This window comes from Leopardus geoffroyi, chromosome C2, assembly GCF_018350155.1.
Source record: "Leopardus geoffroyi isolate Oge1 chromosome C2, O.geoffroyi_Oge1_pat1.0, whole genome shotgun sequence".
Lineage (NCBI taxonomy): Eukaryota > Metazoa > Chordata > Mammalia > Carnivora > Felidae > Leopardus > Leopardus geoffroyi.
In genome coordinates this window covers 77,614,498-77,630,334 of record NC_059333.1, presented here as the reverse complement: position 1 = coordinate 77,630,334, position 15,837 = coordinate 77,614,498, and the positions used below count along the sequence as shown (strand labels likewise).

The 15,837-nt window shown below is 38.4% G+C and overlaps 1 protein-coding gene across 5 annotated transcripts in view; it reads left to right on the top strand.

Annotated features, from left to right (window-relative positions):
- Positions 1-13,671, top strand: part of LOC123611088 (interleukin 1 receptor accessory protein) — a 138,472-nt gene extending 124,801 nt beyond the window's left edge. Inside the window, exons 11-13 of one of the 5 annotated variants that reach the window (XR_006718426.1) lie at positions 7,289-7,867; positions 8,150-8,234; positions 12,517-13,671. Coding sequence is in view for 3 of the 5 variants with exons in the window: in XM_045502591.1 (XP_045358547.1) it covers positions 7,289-8,007 (719 nt within the window). In the remaining 2 variants the exon portion in view is untranslated. Of the gene's footprint in view, positions 1-432; positions 3,399-7,288; positions 8,592-12,516 lie in introns of those variants that run through there. The other 4 variants (XR_006718425.1, XM_045502592.1, XM_045502591.1 and 1 more) reach the window with 4 other exon arrangements.
- Positions 13,672-15,837: the final 2,166 nt, after the last annotated feature.

Sequence of the window (15,837 nt, the reverse complement as noted above, 5' to 3'; positions counted from 1 at the left end):
TCTTTTCAAACACCCACTGGCATTAGAGAGAAGCCACATGGGGTATCGTTGGGGAGAAAGGGCTCAGGAGCTGATTTGACTGGGCTGCAGCATGCCACATGGTTTGAAGAAATCGATTTCTGTACAATTCATCTATTTCTCATAAAGCTTTTGAAGACCAAGGTCACAGAAGTATACTTGGCTTCATGCCTGTTAAGAATTCTTTTTTTTGGGGCGGAATATGTGCATATCGTTTTCAGTACCTTGGAGGAGTGTGGCATTTATTGGACAGAGTGAGTGGATCTAAGGATTAAGTTGTTGCAAATGTTCTTGGTAAAAGTTTCACCTCAACTCCCAGGCTGTTACCCCAAGATCCCTACACTTGCTCCCCAAGCCCCAGGCTTTTGGGGAATTCTTGGCCAACACTAATCCCCATGGTGTTTTCTTTCTCAGTTGTCACAGATGAGACCTTGAGCTTCATTCAGAAAAGCAGACGCCTCCTGGTTGTCCTAAGCCCCAACTACGTGCTCCAGGGAACCCAAGCCCTCCTGGAGCTCAAGGCTGGCCTAGAAAACATGGCCTCTCGGGGCAACATCAACGTCATTTTAGTACAGTACAAAGCGGTGAAGGAGACGAAGGTGAAAGAGCTGAAGAGGGCTAAGACGGTGCTCACGGTCATTAAATGGAAAGGGGAGAAATCCAAGTATCCACAGGGCAGGTTCTGGAAGCAGCTGCAGGTGGCCATGCCAGTGAAGAAAAGCTCCAGGTGGTCTAGAAGTGGCGAGCAGGGTCTCTCCTATGCATCCTTGAAAAATGTATGAAAGGGACAATAACGAAATGGGTAAAAAGAACCAAGGGCACTCCAGGAAGGAAGAGAGTCCCCTTTCTTTGTTCCCAACGTATTGTTTCACAGACAGAAAACAATTCTGTCCAAGCCTCCCCGGAGGGATAAATTCAGGGTGACTATGACTGGTCGTGGTGCTTCCTCAGGCAATACTAAGGTATAGAATGGTAGTGCCTCCAGTCCGTCCCCAGTGTCTGATGGCACTATGTTCTTTGCAGGCAAAGACTTAGTTGATGCGAATTTCCCCTCTCTGCCTCCTCCGTCCCTGTTCCACGTCTCCATTCCCTTTCTCACTCATGTTTTATCACCTTAACGTTGTGGAGCAGCCTTTGGCTGTGGATTTCAAGACCCCTTAAAGATAACTCAGCTGTTAACAAGGTCATTGTGAGTTTCCAAGTACTTTTCATTTTTACTCATCAGTTAAAAAGAGAATGAAGGCCCACATTTGTTTTAGCTGAGGACAAGGAGCTCTTCGGCTCATTGTGTTGTCCAGCTTGCCCTCAAGGCCAGACAGGCACCCCTTTAGGACTATACAGAGCAGCAGCATAACTGAAAGTGTTCCTTATGATGGTTTTAAAGGGCTCGCCTGTGGTTTCTACTACATCCCTTGTGTTCGCCTTCTCAGGTCATTGATGTCCTATTTGTCAACTTGAAAAACATACCATACGTTTTTTTTTGTTTGTTTTTTTTATTTCAGTAAACTCCTGGATATCTGTAGGTCGACCCATATTTGTCACTCCATCTCCCCTGCCTATGGTACCTCCTATCAACCATTTAGAGTTTGCAGGTGGCCCCACCCTTGGCTTAGTCTGACAGGAAGCTTCTCCTAATGGTGCTAATAGAGAGTGAAATAACAGCAAAATGCTTTTAGGGCATTTGCTGGCTTGTGAGAAAAGCACAGAACAGGGTGTTCAGCAATTTGTCTTTTAATCTCAGCCTTGCTAATGTGAATATTAAGAAAGTGATTTCTCCTCACTCGCTTCTGTCTCCCATTGTAAAATGTGGAAGTTAGACTCAGTGACCTTGAGAGTTGCTTTTAACATTAATATTCTAAGAGAATTAACTGGACCACCCAGTATTTTCGATATTTTATTCACTAGTACAGTTAATACATTCATGCTAAACAAGTCAGTGTCTTCCATGAAACTTTTTTTTTTTTGTTTTAAATAAAATTGTACTGTTATTAGGACTTGGAAAAGTGAAAACTAAGTCCAGAGTTTACAGAGTGGTGAATACACACACACACATACACACACACACACACATATATGCACAAACACATGAGTTATAAATGTATGTATATCTACATTGTGTATATATATATATACACATGGATTATATATGTGTATATATGTATGTATATGTGTGTGTATACATATGTATATATATGTGTATATATGCACACACATGTGTACACAAGCATGTGACTTTAAATAGCTATTGACACAATATTACAAACCACTGGAACTCTTGTCCAGTTTTTAAATTATGTTTTTACTGTAGTGCTTTTGTGTCATGGTTTTCTGTACATCATTTGTAAATTCATAGCTCACAGAGTAGTAGTTGTTGTTAGTTCTTGCCTTCCCTAAATTAGTATAAATAACTTACTGCTGCTACATTTGGTATGGGTGCAGTGGAATCTGTTAGGCACAGAGCTTCTATGGTCACTGCTAGGCAGTGACCAGACTTCTGGAATTAACTGATCATCTACTTTGTCATAAGTACATACACACACTTAGAGACTAGGCTGTGGTAATCTCAGCATTCAGCTATTGGGGAGATAAATCTCTACTTGGCCTGTTGGGTAATAGAGAAAAGGAAAATAAAATACCTATAGAAAAGCATGAGTATCCTATGAAACACCACAATCCATAATTTAAGGGAACCCTTATCCCAGTGTTATGAATGTTGATAACCAATTCTAAAACTATATCCTATGTTTAAGTGCCCTTCTGCAGCACTAAAGTACATAATAAATCATTTCTCTATAGTGAAGGTATTATTTTTAATTGAAGAAAACAAAAACTTCATGAATTCTTGACTATAAAACTATGGTATAGAGCCATCCTTGGATCTTTTTTGCCTATTAATGCTTTTCTTTATTACAAACCACAATTACTCCTCCTGTTAACCTTCACCCCCAAGACCAGGAGAGAGCTGACAGTAGACAAGCTTTGAGTGTCAATTGCATGAGATTTAGGTAATGGAGGACAGTCCCCTCACAGGTGGCCATTCTCTTGCCAACGCTGCATTCTTTCTGCACTTTCGGATTCAATATTTATCCCAAGTGCTTTTGGGTACCCCTAGAAACTTCTGGATATTCTTTTTCATATTTATATAGTGGTCTTTGATATTAAACTTTATCAAATGCAAAAATCGAAAGCATCTCAAATCTAAATGATATGTCTCATTCTCATAAAATTGTGTTTTATAGTTTTTGTTTTGTTTATATCCCTGAAGATACCCCATACAAAATTTTTGGGGGAGATGAGGAAATACAATTTTTGCTTCACTGTTTCAAAAAACCTTAATGGTTTTAGATATATGATACAAAGATCTTCTGCACCCAAGTTAACAAAGAACCATGACATATAAAATGTCTAATTACACAATCATATAAAATTTATTTAATTATCTTCTGTATTGTAACTTAGATGATTCCCTAGGATTCTAATAAAAAAAAAACACTCCATTGTATTGGGAAACAAAAGCATCATTCCACTTGCTAATTATCCACTTCTTTCCATAGGTTTTAATATTTTAAGATTATCTTATCTTTTTTATTTTATTCATAAACTTTTGTATTTTCCATTTTCCATTTGATTTGTAAATTTGTTTCTTTTAAAAATAAACCATTTATTTTCAGCTTTGAATTTTATTTTGTGCATGTGTTTTATGTCTTTATTTTCATGTTTGGTCATAAGAAATGAGAATAAGAAGAATTCATGATACACATAAAAAGAAATTTTAGAAGTTACATTAGTTAAATTTCTCTGAGAGAAATCTGAGAAAAAATGAGAACTTTATATCAACATTGTTTTTACATGTAAATAAAACTTAAGTAAAATGAATTCTTCTAATATACCAGGTTTGTGTGTGTGTGTGTGTGTGTGTGGAGACGGAGGAAGAATAGCAGAGCGGTAGAGAGAGAGAGAGCGAGCGAGCAATAGGCTAGATTATTTCAATAGTTTTTTTTTATTCACTGTTTATTTTAAAGTAAATAGAAGTTTTAAATTTTATTATTCATTTATAAATCCACATATTAAAGTTACCATGAAGAATTGATTCAAATTAGGGGCTCCTGGGTGGCTCAGTCGGTTAATCGTCCAACTTCGGCTCAGGTCATGATCTTGCGGTTTGTGAGCTCAAGCCCCGCATCGGGGTCTGTGCTGACAGCTTGGAGCCTGCTTTGGATTCTGTGTCTCCTTCTATCTCTGCCCCTCCCCCACTTGTGCGCGCGCTCTCTCTCTCTTTCTCGTTAGCAAAATAAATAAATGTAAAAATTTTTTTTTAAAAAAGAATTGATTCAAAATCAATTAACATTAGTCCATACATTAGTTTAATATCACATTCACTAGACAGTGAATAATAATTTAACCAAAGTGATTAATTCAAATGTCTACCACATGTAGATATTTACACATGTATTTTTAACCCTGTAAGCTTGCTCTTATCATATGCATTTATAGATGGATGAACTCAGATTTAAATATATTAAGATAAAAACAGATAAATGGAGAAACAAGTATTTTTGGATTCAGATTCATCTTCCCAATTAGGTGGCTCACCTCACCCCACTTTTTTTATTGCAATTTTTTTCAATGTTTATTTTTGAGAGAGAGAGACAGAGATAGAGACAGAGAGAGAGAGCGCACGCGCGCATAAGCAGGGGCGGGGCAAAGAGAGAGAGGGAGACAGAATCCGAAACAGGCTCTAGGCTCTGAGCTGTCAACACAGAGCCGTCGCAGGGCTCAAACTCACAGACCGCAAGATCATGACATAAGCCGAAGTCAGACTCTTAACTGACTGAGTCACCCAGGCGCCCCCACTCCATTTTTTTTTTTTTTACTACACTTCATATTTTAAGAAAGAGACAGAGAAGTTTGCTGCCCTTGCATACACCAATAATCTAGGCAAAGAACAAAATTATAGTCCTGGTTTTCTTCTAGGTGAATTGAAGGGAGATTGTGACTTTTAAAGGCCGGATATTCTACAGTATTGATGAATTCTAAATCAGAAAATGTGACTTCAAAATTAATTTAGCACTACACAAGAAATCTGGTCTCATCAGCCTATAGCCATACCCCACTGTTTGAGCCAAACAGAATAAACAACTTGTGACTCCCTCTCCATGTAATATTCAGCATTAAAAAGTAACAATTCACATCCTCAACTGCAGTTTTTACAATATGGAAGACATTAAAATAAGTCATAAAGGAGGCAACTTTCTTCAAAGTACTGCCTGAAGGCCCCTAGGAATAGCCCAACCCCCATCTGATAAGCATCTTACATCCATTCTTCAATGTCTAGAATTCCACCAGACATTCCACCGTATTTGTTTCATTAGCATTGCCCTGTGTCAAATGCAAATTTTGCATTTTCAGGATGAGGTACCAATAATTAAAAAAAAAAAGATAAAAAGCTAGAATCTTTCCTTACAGGATCTAGGACAGCATTTTATTTTCAACAGTGGTATCCCCATTGGACAGAACATTTTCCTAATATGACTATTTTGAAGTGAAACACACAATGTACACATGCGCGCACACACAATTTGAGTGCACAAAGTTCTTTTTGGCTGATTATCTATCCACGTTGTCTTAAGGTTATATCGTATTTCTCATGAGATAAGAGAAGCAGATTTTATACTTTTACATTCTCAGGTTTATGAAAGGCAGCTACACAGATTCTGAGTAGGGCTGGGATAAAGGAGTTTCCAAAAGACACACACACACACACACACACACACACACACAGGCTTTGAAGATAAGTGAAAATTTAGACTTATCTTTTAAGATCAAAATAAAAATTCTCTAAAACTACTTTGCACTCTTGATAAAACTAGTTAAAAGGTCTTGAAAATTGAACACATGTCTCTTTCAATTACCCTTCAGGTTCATGTTAAATTTACTCATTGGAAAGAACTAAGCTGGTAAGGAGCACAGCTCCTTCATTCCATGTCAAACTGTAATGATCAAATTTACAGCAAACTTTCAGCTAGTCATCACAGGCTAGAAAGTCTCTCCATCCCTCTTTCATCTCTGGCCCCACAAGGGGAGGTCCCCAAGCTCATGGTCTGTCTATATAGCACTTGTTTTCAGAATCATCAGTGGCTGTGATTTACACATTTGGAAATCCTTTCCTTAGGAAATCACATTGTTTAAGCCCTTAAATCTCATAATGATCTCATAATGAGTCAAGCACTACATTTATTTCGGGAATTTTCCATTGGAATCTGTCCAAACCCACCACAGTAACTATTAGAAGTTAATCCATTATCAGAAGTCTTTGATTGATTCCCACCCATTGTATATGTTGTTGCTCCTTTAATTGATTTTTAGTCCAATTCTTCATACATATACATGCAAAAAGGAAGGGAATTTTGTTTGATAACCAGGTCAATACTATGAACTGTCTGATGCTGTGTCCAAAATTTTAAGAACCAAGAGATATAACTGTGTGGATTTTAGGAGATGGCAATTCCCTATTGCTCTTTGCTGATAAGACTAAGTCTGACACCTTATGTTCAGTCCTATTCCAGGTACTATTCTCAGGAAACACATATATGAACTGAATATTATTCAGAGGAACAGGATAAAAGTGGGGAAAGAGACTTGAAAGCATGTCTTATGGGGGATAAGATAAAACTTCCGAAGCTGATCTAAATTAGATGAGAAAAAAATACAATGAGATTTTTATTTTTTTTATTTTTATTTTTTTAATATTTATTTATTTTTGAGAGAGGGAGTTGGAGAGGGGCAGAGAGAGACGGAGACACAAAAATCTGAAGCAGGCTACAGGCTCTGAGCTGTTAGCACAGAGCCTGATTCGGGGCTCGAACTGACGAGCTGTGAGATCATGACCTGAGCGAAGTTGGACGTTTAACCAACTGAGCTACCCGGGCACCCCTAGCAATGAGATTTTTAGAGATTTGAAGGTATTAGATCTAAGACTACCAGATAAAAGTGGCAGGGAAGAATATTTTTTAAAAAAATAATTTACAAATAGCTGAAATTAGCTGCTATTAGAGGTGGTAAATTTTCTCATCCCTGAAGGTAGCAGGAACTTAGCAATCATTGATATCAGTAATGTAGAAGATTCATTTGCTGGGCAGATTATTTAACACTGAGAACCTATGTTCCTGAGTGTTTATTTATTGCCTCTCCTTTGTAGGATGGACAATGATGAACTCCAGTTTATATAAGTTTTCACTAGGCATTGTCCTATCTTTCCATTTTCCTATAGATACAGTGGAAGCAGTTTTTGACTTCATTCAGAGAAGCCGAAGGATGATTGTTGTCTTGAGCCCAGACTATGTGACAGAAAAAAGTATCAGCATGCTGGAGTTTAAACTGGGTATCATGTGCCAGAACTCCATTTCCACCAAGCTCATTGTGGTTGAGTACCGCCCCCTTGAGCATCCACACCCAAGCATCCTGCAGCTGAAGGAATCCGTGTCTTTTGTGAGCTGGAAGGGAGAAAAGTCCAAACACTCTGGCTCTAAATTCTGGAAGGCCTTGCGGTTGGCTCTTCCCCTGAGAAGTCTGAGTGCCAGCTCTGGCTGGAACGAAAGCTGTTCTTCTCAGTCTGACATCAGTCTGGACCATGTTCAAAGGAGGAGAAGTCGTTTGAAAGAGCCCCCAGAACTCCAGGGCTCAGGGAGGGCTGCAGGCACCTCTTCAGCCCCAGATACAATGTCCAAGCACAGAGGGAAGCCCTCTGCGGCCTGTCGCTGCTGTGTCACCTACTGTGAAGGAGAGAGTCACCTCAGGAGCAAGAGCCGGGCAGAGATTCATACCCAGCCCCAGTGGGAGACACACCTGTGTAAGCCTGTTCCCCAAGAATCAGAAACTCAATGGATACAAAATGGCACCAGATTGGAACCCCCTGCTCCCCAGATCTCAGCCCTTGCTCTTCACCATTTCACGGATTTATCCAATAACAATGACTTTTATATCCTATAATTACCGTATGGTGGGTGGTGGCTGCTATCCATACCAGCCCTCTTTGTGTCATGAACCTATGGGAATAACTGACATTTTTATCATCTAGTGGACTACCAGACTGTGTCCCCTTTATTGATTTTTAAAAACTATTTATTTCTAGGAGACAAAAGACCTGAGGACCTGAATCCAGAATTATTGCCTCTCTAATGGCCTCAGAAGAGCACACTCTTCTTGGGCCCTAGAAGGTCAGTATGTGAAACTTACCTAGAGTCTGATCCTCTATCTTGCCCAATAGTTTCAAACTGAGCAAAGAATTTAAGTGTGTTTCCTCTGAGTTTGTCGATCCACCTCACGTTATGAGTCAGTCAGGTGTACTTGGGCAACGACACTTACAGGGTATGTATATCCCAAGGGAGCATTGTGGACATGAGTTGGTTCAGGTGGAAGCTGTAAGACTCAGCTCTACAGAAAACCTATAGCACATTTTCCCTGGAAGAACCAAACACGCTCACACAGGGATACATGGTGTTCTGTCATTGTAAACTAGTGCTCTCTAAACTGCCTAAAGTTGTTAGCGTCAATAAAGTTCTATTTTTATGTGATTTAATATGTACTAACAAGTTTTTACCTGTCTCTCTCCCCTCTTCTTTTTATGGCTTTTGAATTCATACCAGAAGAGTATTCCACTTTAGGAAACCTAGGCTTGGTTTAGGTACTAGGAAAGTCTGAGGTGCCTCTTTAGCTGCTTTCTCATGTGTATGAGAGGAAATCTGGGAAAGGACAGAAAGCAAGTGAGAAAATGTTCCAAATGAAATGGAAGTTTACACAAAATCTCATTATTTTTAGAACTGACAGCTGAAAGATTCAGATTGTTAGGGATTTATTGTAGCATTTGGTATATGAATCCCTTCTCATTCAAGTTTCTGAGAAGAGATAGTCAATTCAAGTGCCTACAGGAATCAGAAAGTAAGAAAAAAGGAAAAAAAGGACCAGATATAAACATAATACATATGCTGTCCATCTAAGACTCATGTTTATAGGGACATAGGTATAGATACATATTCCTTTAGTTGAAACATTTTGACACAATCATAAAAGGCACATGACATTTGATCTCCCAGTGAGGGAGATAATAGAGATGATTGGGCCGGTGGGTAACTGAAGAGTATTTCTTTAAATTTTTTTTTTCAACGTTTATTTATTTTTGGGACAGAGAGAGACAGAGCATGAACGGGGGAGGGGCAGAGAGAGAGGGAGACACAGAATCGGAAACAGGCTCCAGGCTCTGAGCCATCAGCCCAGAGCCTGACGCGGGGCTCGAACTCCCGGACCGCGAGATCGTGACCTGGCTGAAGTCGGACGCTTAACCGACTGCGCCACCCAGGCGCCCCTGAAGAGTATTTCTTAAAAAAGGAGCAATGTCTACTCAGCTCCATCACAATATTTGTCACTCAGCCCCATTGTTGGCAGACTGTTGAATTTTTCAAAAGAATCTAAAAATTAATATTTGTAAGTAGTCTCCCAATTATGGGATGGCTTAAATAAGAAAGAAAGAAAGAAAGAAAGAAAGAAAGAAAGAAAGAAAGAAAGAAAGAAAGAAAGAAAAAAGAAGAACCAATCAAAATGCATGAACATGTATTCAGCCTAAGGGCCACTAGTTTGTAATTTCAGAACTAAAGTATTCATCCAAAGAGTATATATCTGAATGGGGATTCGAGTGTCCCTGGCAATAGTAAGACTGGAGAACACAGGCTGGCCCTAAGGACATAATGGGAGACTCTTTTCTGTCCCCAAATCAAAAACACCTGAATCCTCAAAATAAGGATTCAAAATAGTGATCTGACTTAACACTCCATCAGAGGAGAAAAAGCTGGAAAATAGTTCCTTCCATCCACTCTGGTGGGAGAATAGAGGCTCCCTGTCTGGTGACTTTAACTGTAAGACAACCAGAAACACAATCTGCTACCCTGAACAGGAGCTGAGTGAAAAGAGCAAACGACCACACCAGACATGAGCAGTCACCTTCGATACATTAATGATGGCTGCTTGTGAGCTATGACCCAATGAGTGTCAGCCTTTCTCAGTCACTAATAATGAGGGATGGAAAAGAAGCCAGATGTTTATTCCACTACTGCACTTGGAGAGAAAAGCAGAAAATCCCTTCTCTGTTCTAACAAACTATTAGATCCTTTTTCCTGTTGAAAGAAAAGATATGGGAATAAGGATTCCCCAGAGGAAATGTGACTCATCGTGGAACTTGGAATTAAGAAATGACAGGCTATCCTACCTACCTGAATATCCAACAGAAAATGATTGAGCACAGTCCATATTCTATATTCATTTCTTCTTAAAGGAGATTAATCCATCCTTGATGGATGTTCAAGGATCTTCACTTGGAAGACAGCAGTTTATCTTCCAATGTGTTAAAAGGTGGTGGTGGGGGTAATGTAAGTTGCTCCAAATCCTAAAAAGGGAGAGAATGCTTTTACCCATAATCTATTCCTTATTAGCTCAATGTCCCAAATACACAATATCTTCACAAAATTTGAGAAATTACTTTTGTTATTTATGAATTATTTTTTTAGTGAAAAAAAAATAAAGGATGAATGGCAAAGACATGGAAATTAAACATGATTTCTTATGAATGAGTAGCTACATAATTGTGTTCTCAAAAGCAAAGTTAGCTCTGGTGAGTATCAATTTCCATTAACAATATAAAGACAATGCAAGCAGTATAAAGTCATAGCTTTTGGCATTAGCTATACAAGGGTCAGAAAGATAATGGACCATACTTTTACCGTATGAAGAAAGGCTAAGAGGTTATGTTATTAGCCTCTGACCCAACATGCCATACTTGAGTATAATATTCGGTGTCAAATACTTCAATGAGGCAAATGATAAGAAAATTTCCTTGTGGGTCATGCATATTCATAATTGACATGATATGATTGCAAGTTAAATGTATGTCATTTACATAGCAATATTGCCTATTTAGGAGCAGGAGTTTTAAGTCAAGTAGAGATGAATGTGTGTATTGCTTCTCTCCTAATTATCTGTTTGACCATGGGCTCTATGGGCCTCAATCTCCTACTTAGTAAAATGGAGATCATATTATTAACCTTACTGGGTTTTGTGGACATTAAATGATATAATGCATGTAAGTGCATAGCACAGTGCCTGGCATATTATAAGTGCTTGATAAGTGTTGGCCAGTACTATACCCATAATGGAATCACGCTCATGGTTGCAGAAACTTACATTTGCATAATGGGTTATGGTTTACAAATTGATTTCACATGCATCACTTTTCTTTCCTTATCTTTCTTCCTTCTTTTTTTTTTTTTTTTTCTCTCCCAAAATGCACAAAAGCAGTACAGAGCAGGCACACATTATTTAGGACAAGTGACTTTCCTAATGACACTCAGCCAATTAGCAATATGGTTAGGCCTCTAATCTAGGCTTCTGACACCTGATCTAGTGCCAATTCTGGAACTTTTCCTATAAGATTCATGTGGAAGTATTTTTAATTGTAACTATTTAATATGGACCATTATACATTCAAATCAACAAGTCAGTTAATGTAAAGCCACAAAAAGCTAATTAAATGTCATATCAAGTGTCTGATGTGTCATCTGGCCTTGTCATATTATGATTTTATAGAATTTCATTTTTTTCTACTTTAACATTTGTTTAAGAATTTAAAAAATAGAATCATTTTTTTGTGTCTTCTAGACTCTATGATCAGGTTATAATTTTTCTCTCAAAATAAATTATTTGTATTTGTCTTAATGGAAAATAAAATGTATCCACCTTATACCTTGAAAAACAAATTTAATCTTTTAGCAGCTGTGATTTACACTGTGAGTTCCAATTATCATTTCTTATAACTAATAAGAATCCTAGTGATAATGCGTACACTTCTAGTTTGAAAATTTGAAGTGACTGGTAAACTAAAGTGCATGAAAAAGACATCAATAATAAATTGACCTGGGTATAAAGATATAAGAATGCAGAATGATAATCAGTCCCTATGGCAATGATTTCAAACTTTTGTGTGTATAAAGATCATTTGGGGGCATCTTAAGATGAAGATCCCAGGATGGGCCCCTCCCTTAGATGAGTTGATTTATTGGGTCCTGGGCATTGTCTAGAGGTCTATGTTTTAATATTGTGCCCTTGATAATTCAGGTATTCCATGGGTCAACTATCAACTACTACCTATGAGAGTTCTTTCAAACCCTTTCCATAGTTTTTATTTTATTATTCAGGTCATAAGAGGAGAAAAGCTTTATGAGAGTCTGGTCCAGTACTTCTTAAAGTGTGTTCCTTGATGCATCCATATTGGAACCATTTGGGGTTCATGCATGAAAATGCATATTTCTTGACCCATCCAAGATTAACTAAATTAGGATCTCTAGAGTGGGGCAGATTTGCACTTGAAATAAACTTTCCAGGTGATTCTAATGCACAAAAAGTCTAAGAACCATTAATTTGTATCTCTCTTTAACTCCTCTTTTACCCTTGTAGGCTCTGATTTTCTCCAGCCAAGGAAGACTACAAATCATCCTTTAAACAAGGTGTTTGCAGGCAATAGATGAAAATATAGGGCATGTTTAGCCCTTGGAGTTGCCTTGGCACAAGAAGACAATTAAATAGAGGAGCAGTTAGTGCAGTGTATTTCTAATATACGAAACATCAAACACTGACATCTGGAATCTGGTAGGATTGCTGTAATCATCACATGTATTAATCAGATTCAGATAAGCTACATTGTGCTAACAAAGAACTCCAACATTTCAGTAGCTTTATATCACAAGAGTCATTTCTTCTTTATGCTATATGTCCAGATACGGGCTTACATTTCTGTAGTTCTGCCGTCTGAAATGTGTGGCTTCCTGCTGTTCTGAACTTCTAAATATGACACTTATTACTCTCACTTACAATCCACTGGCCAAAACTAGCTGTGAGTGCTGATCCAGTCATAGAGAAGGCTGGAAAATGCATTCTTCCTGGGTTCCTGGGAAGAGAAAAATGAAATGGAACTTGGTGAACACAAAGCACTGTCTTAGCCTAAGAATGAGATATTGAGATTGCCCGAAGAGGCAAGAGAACTACATACGGAGTTATGTTAAATACCTTGATAATGAAGGAATGGAAGGACTTTCCTGCCAACACCCCACCTCAGCTTGCCAAGGTGTCAGGTCAGGTAGTTGTGAAAAAAGAGTATACGAAAATGAATACGCCTTGTCCATAATTTTCCCTAAGGAAAGTTCCAGAAGGAATGCATAATAATGATTACAGCTTCTGATTAAGGAAAAGGATTCTTAAAAATTGGCAAGTTTCTGTATTTGGTTAATTTCCATTCAGTGGCTTTAGGTAGTTTTCTAAGAATGTGATGCTCAAACCATCTGCCAACGAGCCAATTCATTTTTGAATATCCAGGGAGTCTCAGAAGGATTGAAGACATTTAGAACACAGCAGAGCATGTAACACGGTCATTAGAAAGTCTCCCTTGATCTATTTATCTGAAGAGCTAAATGGGGAATTCAAACTGAACATGCTAGAGCTCAGATGAAAGAAGAGATAAACGTTGTTGTGGGTATTATGAAGTCGGCCGCCATCTATGCATCTGCTCTCTCTATGATTTGGATTCTTTGTATTAAAGATTTGAATTTTTACGACTTCTCTAATGTTGTGCAGTATCATTTGGTCATGAAGAAATCTCTCTTTGTGCTTAAGGAGCCTAAATCCCTACTAACAAGTTACAACACTGAACAAAGAAAAAGTTTGATTGCTTAGTATAGTGAGGAGATTATGGACATACTCAAAATTCTTTAGAGAATAATTGACAAAGGTTTTCTCCTGGATAATACAAAACACTTAAATATTTAAGTAGAAAAAAATGGCTCTTTGAAATGGCCTCATAGAAAGAAAGCAGGAAGATTCCAACTCTGAACTCAGAACATAAGCTATTTTTTTAAGTTTTTTTGTGGGTGTGTTTGTTTGTTTGTTTGTTGAGAGAGAGCGCAAAAGCAGGAGAGGGACAGAGGGAGGGAAAGAGAGAGCATTCCAAGCAGGCTCCACACTGTCTGTAGAACAGTGGACCGGAACTCACAAACTGGGAGATCATGACCTAAGCCAAAATCAAGAGTCAGATGTTTAACTGACTGAGCCACCCAGGTGCCTCATGAGCTATTTTTATCCTACTCCAGGTGACAGGAATTTTAATATCCTATGCTTTATTGGAAAAAAAAAGTAAGATCAGAGCTGATATGTATTTATTTTTCATTTAAGACACAAAGCCATACATAACAACTTGTTACTTTTGTCAAAAACTATGGTACATGCTTGCAGTTAATTTATAATTCAATGTTTCAAAACACCTCAGGCAAGTAGTTCTTTTAAAGAATTGCACAGGGGGGCGCCTGGGTGGCTCAGTCGGTTAAGCGGCTGACTTCGGCTCAGGTCATGATCTCGCGGTCCGTGAGTTCGAGCCCCGCGTCGGGCTCTGTGCTGACAGCTCGGAGCCTGGAGCCTGTTTCAGATTCTGTGTCTCCCTCTCTCTCTGACCCTCCCCCGTTCATGCTCTGTCTCTCTGTCTCAAAAATAAATAAATGTTAAAAAAAAAAATTAAAAAATAAATAAATAAAAAAAATAAAGAATTGCACAGGGTCGCCTGGGTGGCTCAGTCAGTTGGGCATCTGATTCTTGATATCTACTCAGGCTGTGATCTCCTGGTCATTAGATGCAGCCCAGCATCTGGTTCCACGCTGAGTGGGGAGTCAATTTAGGATTCTCTCTCTTCCTCTCTCTCTGCCTCCCTCCCCCTGCCTATGCATGCATGCTCTTTCTCTCTTTCAAAATAAATAAATAAGCATTTTTTAAAAAAAGCTGCACATATTTGGGGCCTACCTCAGACTATTAAATCTCCCAAAATGAGTTAGATGTATACTCTTATAAAGTATACATTAAGTACCTTTTTAATGTCTGCAAATGTTTCAGTGAAAAATTAGTAATAACATAAATTTGGACAAAAAGAAAGGTAAAAGCAAATCCCGATCTTTTAGACAATGTATTTTTTTCTTAGAGTAAAACTTAAGTTTCCTTGCCAAATACTGAGGTTTGAGACCTTTATTTTCATATCTTGTTATGAAATTACATAAAATATGAGAAAAACAAAATGTAGTTAAAATTATGGAAAATAATCAATGTAGTTTAATCAACTGCAATTTATTTTTTAATTGTTTAACATTTATTCATTTTTGAGAGGCAGAGAGAGACAGCGTGAGTGTGGGAGGGGCAGAAAGAGGGAGACACAGAATCCGAAGCAGGCCCCACGCTCCGAGCTGTCAGCACAGAGCCCATCGCGGGGCACGAACGCAGACTGCAAGATCATGACACTTAACTGAGCGAAGTCAGACACCTAACTGACTGAGCCACCCAGGTGCCCCATTAAACAACTGCAATTAACCAGAGGCTGGAACCCTAGTATTCATTACATCCATATCATCGGTCATCTACAATAGGACAATGTGTTCAAGGTATAACAACTTGGCTGTTGGCAAAGACAATTAAATGACTTCTAAGAAGAACCAAAGGATAAAAGGGAGAATAAGTGAACCTATTCACTAATTTACAAACCTCAGGTCTGCAATGTAAAAGGGAAGGGAGATCGGCAACAATTCCCAAATACCAGATGGACAGCTAAAATGTGGAGTTAGTGTCAGGGTTTAGGGAGGAAAGTTGAATGGTTATTTTTATAAATAAGAGCCTTGGATATAGTGGAATCAGGAGACCTGAACTGGAGTGCCAGTTCTCCTATTTACTGTGTGCCTTTCAGACACTTTT